Raw genomic sequence first — 12066 nt, 5'->3', positions numbered from 1 at the left:
CTGAGTACAGGATGTCCTCAAGTTACAAAGGTTCCATAAATCCAAACCAGTGTCCTGGCCTCAGCCCCCTTCTTTTCCTCCCTCTTTGCTCTTAAAGGAACTAGGGTGGGGGTGGGAGTGCAGATTTGAGGGAACCAGGAAGTTCAAAAGTAGAAGAAAATGGGAAAAGAAGTGGAACACCACAGAGCATGCCTACTCACCATCCCTATCACCATCTGAACCCTTTGTTGCTACTACACAGCAGCTGTAGACGTCTCTCTGTGCTGGGAAATAAGGCAAAGATTCAAAGTCAATAGCCAAGAGCTATGACCTGAAACAAAATAGGGATAGTAAAGTTCACCTAAAGGGAAAAAAAAAACCTGACCTCAGTCATTAGCCGTAATCTCTAAAGCCAACCCAATAAAGAGAAATACCAATTCCAAAATACTGACAATACTCACTTTCACTCACAAATGTCCTAATTTTATCAAACTACCTATTTATTCACTCTGTTCACCTATCTTCCACTAACCCAATAAATCTACCCCACCTGCGATGCTAACCTATCCCACTTACCAGCACATTCACTACACCCTATTTGATCAATCTTTTTTCTCTACCTCTTCCCAAAGACCCACCCACTATATTTCAGCCATCAGGGCCCCTTTTCCGTCCTAAGGGACAATTAAGTTATTATATGTAGTGAATCTCTGTACTAATGACATAGGGTAAGCAAAAGAGAAAGATGGGGGTAAAAGGGGTGAAACTGGGGCTGGGGTAATGTTCAAACAACCTGCCATTTTCAGTTTGACATGAGTAGATAAGCACATTTTTAAAACATCTTTTTAAAAATAAATAAGCATCAATTCACAGACCTGTACACCTGGGGCTAATAATACATTATATGTTTATTAATAAATAAATTTTAAAAAATAAATTAAAACACCAATTATTAATAGTACTGCTAATAACCAGAAAGATGATTCCCTCAGTCTCCCAATTTAAACACACTTTCAGGAACAAATTTAAAAGAGAACTATTGATATTAAGTTCATCCATGGCTAATTTTTCCAGTTCAAGAGCAATGCCAGAAAAAAAAAAAACAAAAAAACCACTCCTACCTCTTCTCATGAACCTACTTAGTAACCAGAATGCTCGCTTCTGAGAAAGTGGGTTTGAATACAGCTCTACATTCTATTTATTGGTTCTCTAGAAAGTCTGACCTGTGGTTCAAAAGAATGCCCACAGTTCAATTAGTTTGCACTGGAACAGTCTATGACAATTAGTAGTGCTCAGGTAGGTTTTACACAGGAATGGCTTGCTCTATACAGGCTGCCTACTGGAAAATATTGTTAAGGTTTTCAGTCAGAAGTTTCTAAAAATTTTATGCTTCTAAAAATTTTATGCTTCATGCTTTTATTTACTTTTAAAGATTTTATTTATTTATTTGACAGCGAGAGAGAGACAGAGAGAGGGAACACAAGCAGGAGGAGTGGGAGAGGGAGAAGCAGGCTTCCCGCTGCGCAGGGAGCCTGATTCTCGATTGGATTCAATTCGGGGCTCGATCCCAGAACCCTGGGACCACGACCTGAGCCACCCAGGCACCCCCTTCACGCTTCTAAAACAAAACAAAACACAACACAACTATTTATCTTCCGCCCCACTACACCCCCGGCTTTCTATAAAACAATGTTTAGGATTAGGGCCCTGTGGATAAAGTAAAACTTCTACTGCCCCTAAATCTATCTGTGCAACTAAAATAAAGTTCTCCTTGGAGAATTATCAGACTTTAACCACAGTTTTGATTAGGATACACCAGTCCTAAAATGAAGCCATTCAAATCATGATTTCAACAAAAATTCAAACCGGGAAGATGTAATCATTTCACAAATTTACAATCTTACTATGTAATTTTCTAGTTCAACAAGATAAACATGTTTTGAAAAGTAAAAAAAAAAAAAAAATCCTAAGACTGAAATTCTACTTTGATTTTTTTTTTTAAAGATTTTATTTATTTGTCAGAGAGAGAGCAAGAGCACAAGCAGGCAGAGGCAGGGAGAGAAGCAGGCTCCCCACTGAGCAAGAAGCCCGATGTGGGACTCCATCCCAGGACCTGGGGATCATGACCTGAGCCGAAGGCAGCAGCTTAGCCGACTGAGCCACCAGGTGTCCCTCTACTTTGATTTTTAAATCGACATTACTTATATATGGAAACAGATACCAGTATTGGCTAAATCATTAGCAGATTAACCATGTCCAATTCAGGTAACCCAAGAGATTAATTGTGCATATTTAGAAGTCACTACGACACCATACAGTATTAACAAGCATTAGCACCAAAGACAAACAGTAACACAAACACTAATACATAAACCAACCATTCATAAATCCTAAATATTTCAATATCCTTTTTTTTTCTAAAAGTAAACTCTACACAATGTGGGGCTTGAACTCATGACCCTGAGATCAAGTCACACCCTCTACAAACAACAAAGCCATCCAGATGCCCCTTCAATATTCTTATTTTTAGCAAGACAAGTAAACATTTATAATTCAAAACTAATATATTTATATGAATTCCGAGGTTTTTTAAGAAATAAAAAATGCACTTGTCAAGTAAATAGAAAGGCTTATAATAATGACCCACACAACTATTCAGTCTTTACCTTTCCTTTCCTGTTTATTCGAAGGCTGAAAAAGAAAGATAACCTTTCCTATTACATATCTAAACAATTTTCTCAAATTAGAATGAATTAATCTAAGGGCCATTCTTTCTATAACCTATGGAAATTATTTTTGTTATAAGCCAGATTACTTATTTGGTAGCTGCTGATGAATCAAGGTGGTTTTTAAATCACTTGAGCTAGCTTCTGATGATACTTAGTCTAAAATCACATTTGCAAATACTATTTCTTACATGGCCACTCTTGATCTTGAAACTTACTCTAGCTGATATTACAAAAGGATGGCCATTGGATGTCCCTGCCACTGGATGTCCGTGACAAGGACAAGGACTAACAATGGAACTGGGAACATGAGAGTGAGGAACTGTTGCCTAAATGCATGCAGTCTTGTTAAATTCTGTATGCTTAAAATGTTGGGAGACAAAAAGGTTTTGTGGACTTAAAACTAATTGACCCTGATGGAATGCCAAACTGTAAACTGCGGGACAGCTGTAGCTGGTAATAAAACGCTAAAACCTGAAGAGCTTTAGCAGAACCTGATTATATGGTAATCCCAGTATCTGAGACAAGGCAAAGGAGCTGGAAGAATAACTGATAGGCTGGTTGCTAGGGTAACCAAGGTAAATTTGTATACTGACTTGGGAAAAACACTGGGGTTGCCATCAGGTATGAGGCCCACATTATGTTTCATGTGCTTCTTTCCTCAATTTTCAATCACCAGATGACTAACACAAAGACCACTCGGTTTGAAAGAAGAGAATGGGCTTCTGCTCTGAAGAGTAAGGAAAGCACCCAATTAAAGGTTTAGCTGTTTAGCTCATTAATATCCCACAGCTAAAAGAGAACAGGCCTTGTGAAAGTCTGTAGAAATTAGTTTAGCTCTGGGTAGAAAAACAGAATGTAGGTTATTTATCAAGTTAGTTTTCAGGAGAACATCCTAAAGTACCTATTAATTTTTGTTACTTTAAATTTTGAGTTATTCCTTATGGGCTCTTAATCTCTTACAAAAAGGATTATTTAATTCGCACTGTGTAGGTGTGGTGTGCTTTGTTTTATCTCAGTTATCTACACTCCAGGAAGCAGCCTTATAACCTGGTCTCCATGGCAGCTGCTGGGCCTACCTCCACCACCTCTACCTCCATCACCACACCCCCACCAACCAAACCCATCCTCCACCTACACTACCCCAGGAGGTAATTACCAGAATTGCAGCCCAGTATGAGGGGGAAACAAACAGCGTCTTTAAGGGGCTTGCCTGGCAAATTCACCTGACTTTTTCAAAGTTAAAATAATATAGAGAACACATGGATGGCTGTGTAATATAAAGGTTACACAGTAAGTCTCAAATACCAATAATTACAAACTTCTTTCTGTTCTGTAGGTCCACCACTGAACTGTCAACATCCTAAAACTATATACATTTCAAAAATCAAAATTTTTTAAAAGATTTTATTTATTTGACAGAGATCACAAGTAGGCAGAGAGGCAGGCGGGGGCGGGGGGGGGGGAGCAGGCTCCCCGCTGAGCAGAGAGCCCGATGCGGGGCTTGATCCCAGGACCCTAGGATCACGACCCAAGCTGAAGGCAAAGGCTTTAACCCACTGAGCCACCCAGGCGCCCCCCAAAATCAAATTTTATCTACTCTATTTTATGCAGTAGGTTATCACAAGAACCGAGTAAAATTTTTAGTTTATAGGAGTTTGTACAGATTCAAATTGAGACCCCCAAATTGCCATACTAATAAGGACTGTCCTACCTCCAAGAGTCACCAATTGACAGCTGGAGGACACTAAATTTAGAGCCTGAATTTACCTTATATGTAGGTTCCCCTCACTTCAACATGATGTTATGTGGGTGTGATAAACAGCTTTTACAAATGTATTTCTATCAATCCACAAAGCCAAAAGCAATCAACAATAATCTAGGATTTATAAATATAATCTGATTAAATCCAACCCATGAACAGCCATTTGAAGCAAACATTCTTAAAGTAACCCATATTGCACAAACGTTTTTTAAACTCAAACTTGTATCAATTTTCACTTCAGAACGAAATCTAATGCCTTAAGAAAGAGAGAAGCTATGTTTTCAACAGAGGCGGCTATGCAACTTTTTGTTTTCAGATTGAACAATTCTTTAGGACAGTCTGATCTCGGTTCTCGTGACTTGAAAATCAAGATTTCACCCATTACGATAGACTAGTGGGGCGCCTGGCTGGCTCAGTTGGGAGAGCGTGCAACTCTTGATCTCAGGGTCTTGAGTTCAAGCCCCCATGTTGGGCATGGAGCCTATTTAAAAAAAAAGAGTGGGGTTCATACTAATTATAGACTCCTGAAACTGAACTAAATAATAATCACTGTTCTTAGATCAACTATTCTGCCACCATCTTGATTCGGTGAAAATTAGTGGGCAAAAGTTAGAACCCTAGAAAGAACAGTCCATGCCCTCTGACAGCAACAAAACAGAATCACGTTAGATAGAAGACCACCTTAAGATCCCCACTAACAGGAAAAAAAAAAAAGAAGAAAAAAAAAAAAAAAACAAACAGAGCCCCACTAACAGGGTAAGTGCCAGTAACCTAGAGCAGGAATAGCTATCAATACTTCCCTCCTTCCAGAGAAAAGGCAGCATGGTATAAATGAGGAATCAGAAGACTTGGGTTCCAGTTTCAAGTCTGCCATTAATCAGCAATGTGTTGACTTCCCCTCTCTGAGCCTAGGTTTCTCTTTCAGTTAAATGGGAGGGTTGGACTGAATGATCTCTGATCCTTTCCTCTCTAAAAATGTTACCATCAGGGGCGCCTGGGTGGCTCAGTCTTTAAGCGCCTGCCTTTGGCTCAGGTCATGATCCCAGGCTCCTGGGACGGAGCCCCTCATCAAGCTTCCTGCTCAGTGGGAAGCCTGCTTCTCCCTCTCCCACTCCCCCTGCTTGTGTTCCATTAAAATAAAAATGTTACCATTCTATCCATCCTTTCAAGGCCTCAAAAATATTTTGGTTGCCACTAAAAAAATAAAGACTGCTCAAAATGTCATTCATTTTTATAACATGTTCTCACTGCCAGCCTTTAGTATGTGTATGTATAATTCACACAAACTAGGAGGAGCATTCATCTCATATATAATTTACCCAGTAAACATTTAATTTAAAAATCTATGGGTCTGAGGGCAGCTGGGTCGTTAAACATCTGACTTTGGCTTAGGTCACCATCTCAGGGTCCTGGGATCTAGTCTCTATGTGGGACTCCCTGCTCAGCGGGGAAGTCTGCTTCGCCTCTCCCTCTGCTCCTCTCCCTTCTTGCACATGTACGCTCGCTCTCTCTCAAACAAAATCTTTTTAAAAATTTTTAAAATAAAAATAAAATCTATTGATCGTAAAATAACAAAAAATAAAGTCTATGGGTCCTGAATCATGTACTAAATAGTAACAGATTTGTTAAACTGAAAACTAAAAAAGGGTGCCTGAGTGGCTCAGTCCGTCAAATGTCTGCGTTCAGCTCAGGTCATGATCCCAGGGTCCTGGGATGGAGCCCCGCATCCGGCTCCCTGCTCAGCGGAGAGCCTAATTCTCTGGCTCCCGCTCCCACTGCTTGTGCGTTCTCTCTCAAATAAAATATTTTTTCAAAAACTTTAAGAAAATAGGGGCACGCCTGGGTGGCTCAGTCATTAAGCATCGGCCTTCAGCTCAGGTCATGATCCCAGGGTCCTGGGTTTGAGTCCCACTCAGCAGGAAGCCTGCTTCTCCCCCCTCGCACTCCCCCTGCTTGTGTTCCCTCTCTCCCTGTCTCTCTCTCTGTCAAATAAACAAAATATTTTTAAAAAATGGAAAGATTTCCCAAGAACAAAAGCTTATCAGTAAAAGCACACTATTAAACCTCAACACGATGAGAGACTTTTAGAATTAAGAAGAGTTCTCAGTGTAATCTCAATTTAAAGATGAAGAAATGAAATGACTCAGAGTCCAGGGCTTTTTTCTACTATACCACACTTCCTCCTCCCTTTCCTGCTTTATCAAAAGACAGCATAGTAGCAAAAAGAATGCTAGACTGAAACTGACCTGAATTCTGGATCTAATTGCCATTAATTTGCTGTGGCACCTTGGACAAGTCCCTAGGCTTCGATTTTCACAATTTATATAAAGAAATTATCAGTTCAATTCAGCAAACTGGTCCTAAAGCATTTTACTCCGGAATCTCTACACACAAATGCATACAGAGTGTGAGACAGCTATAATGTACTGGAAAAAAAAAAAAAAAAAAGTACCGGACGAGGAGTCTGAAGAACTGGCTTCAAATCCCAGTTCTGTCACTTACAAGCTATGTCTCTGAGGCCAATTCATAAACCTCTCTGAGCCAAAGGCTCCTCATAGGTAAAAATGGAGAAAACAAGGAAATCTGACCTAAAATATAAATCAAAATAAAGTATTATAAATGTGGTACAAGGGGCGCCTGGGTGGCTCAGCCATTTAAGCCTCTGCCTTCAGGTGAGGTCATGATCCCAGGGTCCTGGAATCGAGTCTCCCTTCAGGCTCCCTGCTCAGTGGGAAGCCTGCTTCTCTCTTTCTCCCCGGACAACTCCCCCCCCCACCGCCCCGCTTGTGCTCTCTCTCTCAAATAAATAATAAAAATCTTTTTAAAAATTAAAAAAAAAATTAACATGGTAATATTGCAAAGCTGGGTGACTGGAGATCTGCCACTGTGGAAAAGTAGGCTGTACTGCAATCAAGTCTTTCTATTAAAAAACTGGGCTGATTTTGAACTTTCAAAGAGTAGAACAACAAAGCTGAAGACACCAATGGGGGGAACAGAAGAAATAAATAAATTTCAGGAAACACAAAGGATTGTGTATTTGGATTCTGATTAACAAAACATATGAGAACTCTCATTTGCCCATCCGTTTACTACAATTTGATGAAATGGTCTGTGTACTGTGGCACACCCAACAGCAAGGATCATTTACTAAAGTTTGCAAACTCAGTCTGTTAACCTCTCATAGTTTGTATGGTGTGCCACTCCAATTCATTATCAAGGGACAGAAGATACTTCTGATGACCAGATTATCTAGTGATAACCACCTGTTTCCACAAATCAAGATTTCTCACTGCCTTTCTCTTCACGGTACCTTATGGTACCTTATGCAAAAGACAAAAGCAGTCACAAAAGACAGAGGAAATGTTAATGATGCTAACATTTTCAGTCCTCCCGGTACTGCTAGTTCTTTTCAGATGCAATTCTCCAGATGAATCTAATTCTCTTCCAACCCCTTCCCCCAACTAGTACAGATTGAAGCCATGAAATTCACAGACTGACACTAAAGCTTTACCCATAGAGCTCAACACCATTAGTATTTGGTGAGGTTGGAGAGGTCAGAGTTAAAATAAGAAGGCTGGGTCCCATGGGAGAGACGTTTTTACTTTTCACCTAATATCAAAGGATCAAAGTGCTTGAGAAGCTCTATTATCCCAAGAAGCAAGAAGTGATTCTATCAATTCTATCAAAATGACTCATTGGGTTTAAATAAGTTAAACAGCTCCAAGTTCTGCATACTTCCTCCCAAAGTAACCACTGTGTGAAGTTAAATTTTTTAATTCCAAGAAAGAAGGAAGGGAATGGACATTTGGGTTCTTTCTCTGTGCCAGGTTCTAGGCTAGACAATATACACTCCTCTCCTGATATAACTATTTTTCAAAATTAAATGTTTCATTCATTGAAAAGGAACAATATTCACATATTTCTAAACTGATTAAGATCATATAGTTATTTCCTTCCCCCACTCCACATACACACACTCAAAAGCATTAAAGCATTAGGTCTGTCATTTAACCTAAATCGACAGTTCAACAGTTCATTACTTTGAGGGGAAACAAAATTTAATTTCAAGGGAATCCAATCTATTTGGAAATTCAAAAGTATTTTCAATCCTCTACGATCCAGCTATGAACTCGTTTCAGATACTGAACTTGGAGACTCAGTACCATCTCAAGACTGGTCACTGCCACCCAAAAATCTCATAATAGTGATAGGAGGTTGGTGGAAACACATCTGCGACCCACGAATGTACATTTCTTTCTGATTTTGCTGTCCCAACTTTTTTGGTGGATGTTATATATAAAATATATTGGGCTTTAGAATGACTTCTGGAAAGTACAGATGAATTTTATTTGCATCAAACACGGTATTTCTTCCAAGGGGTTAAGTGTGGGAATTGAAGGCAGTGGAACTCCTGTAACTGTATTACTGTCTACTTACATTAACATACAAGTTTTACCAATTCTTAAGTTCTTACAGCGTGAAAATATATTTCACTGCCTCTACTTCCACACAAGTCGGTAGAAGAGTTCGGCAAATAGCTTTAAATCCTGTTTCAACTTTGAAAAGTGGAGGAGCGGGTAAGTAGAAGTCCCAGTCAAGCGAAGCATTCCAAGTACTGCGCTTCCTTACGCAGAATCTCTCATTCGAATCATCACTAAAACATCTTGCAGAATTAGATAAATAACACAAAGCTGTGGCTCTCCTTCCAACCACCAGATTACTCAGCACTTGTTTGTATCTCTGTAGTTGGTTATGTACAACTGAGTCCAGCTACTCTTTTAAGACGGCATTCTCCCTTAATGGTAAGGACCTTGGCTTTGATTTCCTTTGCCTCACCGTAAGGTGCTATTTTAATTAAACACTGTTGATCTACAGGACATCAGCTAGAGGACTTTCCCAAGTAAAATACCCAACCATTCCCCCGCTCCTTTTCTTTCGGTGCAACGAAGAGGACGGCAGATAGTTACAGCTACCTCTGAAACGAACAGGTAAGTTAGCGGCAAAAGAAAAAAACCCATGGGAAATGCAATTTGTCCTGTTACTGCTCCTTTAATCTGTGGTCCCCAGGGCCAAAACGGATGTTTCGAAGGTAAAGCGCAGAAACCCCACAAATACAAATCGCCAGCTCTCGGGCACGTAAGCTGTCCCACCTCGAAGACCAGACGGGAGAGGGGGATCCTTAGCCCCAGGGGCCGCTCACCAGAGAAAGGAGGGGGTCTGGCCGAGGTGGGCTATTCCCCCTCCCCCGACTCCCTCTGAAGTGCCCGAGGGAGACACAGGAGCAGCGGTGGCGGACACAGCGGGACCTGGGAGGGGTGCCGGAGGAAGGCACCGGGGAAGCCCGGGGACTGGAGCGCGCGGCTTCTGGGCCATAGCTCCAGTTACTTACCCCACAGGGTAGCCGCCCCCCAGGTGCACATCTTCAGAGGCATCAAAGAATTCCTCGGTGTCGCTTTCCGACGCCATTTATAGGACACACCCGCGGGTGAGGGGGCCGGCGCCGCCTGGAGGGAGGGTGACTTTCGTCTCCTCCTCGTCGTCCTCCGCTCCGGCGAGACCGTGGGGTGGTGGGTCCTGGGCGAGGACAGGGACCGGGGAGACGATCTAGAGTGAGGAGCCGACGAGGGGCAGGGGCCGTCGTCAGCTGCCGGGCTGCGGGAATGATCGGCCGAGCGGCAGCCTGAGAAGGCGGCGGTAGGTCCACGGACTGTTGCAGTCGCCGCTCCCGGCGATAGGTGTGCAGGGAGAGCGAGAGAAGAGGCGGTGGCTCTCTGTGGGGGAGGGCGGGCGCGCCGACGACAGCAGCTCCAATTTCTCCCGCAGCAGCAATTACAGCAGCTGAGAGAGTCAGTTGCCCGCAAAATACGGACGCGCACCTAACCTCGCGAGATTTCGGGAGGGGCCGGTTAAAGCGTGGGCGGGGCGACGAGGAGGCGGGGGCGGTTCCAGAGCGGCAGCGCTCAGATTTCTTCTACCCGGGAGGCCTATCAAAACGGCGCAAGCGCGTTGAGGGCGTTCGGTGAAGGCCGGAAGTAGCCGAGGAGGGTGGAGTCTAAACCTGCGCAGGAACAGCGTGGTACCTTAGAGCTGAGCGAGCGAGCCCGACGTAGGTGGGGTCCGGCAGATGATCTTACACTGTAACTTTGCAGTTCCAAAGAGAGGCATCTTCAGAGGGGTGGTTTTGAGTTTGCTTTTTTCCCTTGAGAGGAAATGCTGTCGGGAAGCATTGGCATTGTGGTTTACATTTATTTACGTCGTCTTAATTTATTCAAGCCCAGAATATCGCACCCTAGGGCATAGGCAGGTACACCTTCTCTAGGGTTACGGGAATAACTCTCCCTATTTACTACAGAATCTCTAGTTGAGACCCCCTAGATAATATTCTACGGGCCAGAGGGTGGGGTCCAAGAGAGATACGTGGGGAGTGTGCCAATTCCATGAAGTAATGATGGATTTATTGCTGGATCAGAGCCAGCATAGGGCCTCCAGTTACTCTCTTCTACAAATATTTGTTGCTGCCCATGCTTAATGGGAGAGAAATTCTTAGACTGGCCAAGAGGTGGATCAGTCAATGGTAAATATATATTGAACAGATACCGTTGCAAAGCTAAGAGCTAGTAACTTTATTCTGACCCTTGATTGCCCAATGTCCAGTGATGAAAATAGAAAAATAGTTTTTGAAAGACCAAGATGTTCTTTCTTACCGGATCATTAACCACCAAAGTGGTAACATTGACTTTCTATATGATCGCTGAAACACATTTGTTTACCATTGACGTCATGACAGGAAGGCTCTCAGGACTGTTTGCTCAGACTCAACTACTGCTCAAGATGGCAGCAGGAAAGACTGAATTGGGTATGGGCATTTGGCTTTAGAGGCTAAAATGAAGTTCTAAATTTCTCCTTGTAAAGCAACCAGGGAAAGACCTGGCGTTGTCTGGTGTACTGGCGTAAAACCAAATGCCATATACTGTAACTTCTGTAACATCCCAGGAAATTCAGGGGAAACACTGCATGTTCAAATATGGTAATTTTTTTTCAGCAAACCATATAATAATTCATATGGAGTAAATGAATAGCAGTGAATAACCTCATTCGGTTCAGGTCAGATGGTACTGCCAAATAAGTTTAGGTAAGATTAATTAGACTGTCAAATAAGTTACTAAAACTACAAAGAAAATTCTTAGTTTCCAGAGCTTTTTGGATTTCAAAATAGCAGATTTCTGGGTCCTTGTGTCCTTTTGTCACAATCTTGTAATTATTAGCTTTTATGTGTTTTATTGCTCACTAGGAAAGATATGCTTTGTTTCCTTATGGATTATGGGAAGATAAACTACTTGAGTGTATTCTCTTCCTAGTCTTCTAGTAGTGAATTTATGTTTGCCTTAAAAATTAAGTTTGGTGTTGGGATGCCTGACTGGTTCAGTTGGTAGAGCATGTGGCTTTTGATCTTAGGGTCCTGAGTTTGAGCCCCATGTTGGGCATAGAGATCATTTAAAAAAATATGAGTAAGATATTTTAGTTCCTGTCTTCCAGGAACTCACAATCTAGCAACAGATCCAAATATGGATTCCTAATTTGGTGCCTTTTTTTTCA

The 12066-nt window shown here is 41.9% G+C and overlaps 1 protein-coding gene across 4 annotated transcripts in view; it reads right to left on the bottom strand.

Annotated features, from left to right (window-relative positions):
* WDR44 (WD repeat domain 44) overlaps nucleotides 1-10347 on the bottom strand; it is an 88210-nt gene extending 77863 nt beyond the window's left edge. For 3 of the 4 annotated variants that reach the window (XM_032844749.1, XM_032844750.1, XM_032844751.1), the window contains exon 1: nucleotides 9860-10347. In XM_032844749.1, coding sequence (XP_032700640.1) covers nucleotides 9860-9936 — 77 coding nt within the window. In that variant the 5' untranslated portion in view covers nucleotides 9937-10347. The remainder of the gene's footprint in view (nucleotides 1-9859) is intronic. The other variant, XM_032844752.1, reaches the window with a different exon arrangement.
* Nucleotides 10348-12066: the final 1719 nt, after the last annotated feature.

The sequence above is a fragment of the Lontra canadensis genome, unplaced genomic scaffold (assembly GCF_010015895.1).
Source record: "Lontra canadensis isolate GAN:19392208 unplaced genomic scaffold, GSC_riverotter_1.0 scaffold155, whole genome shotgun sequence".
NCBI classification, from domain to species: Eukaryota; Metazoa; Chordata; class Mammalia; order Carnivora; family Mustelidae; genus Lontra; species Lontra canadensis.
This window is presented reverse-complemented; position numbering and strand designations above follow the sequence as displayed.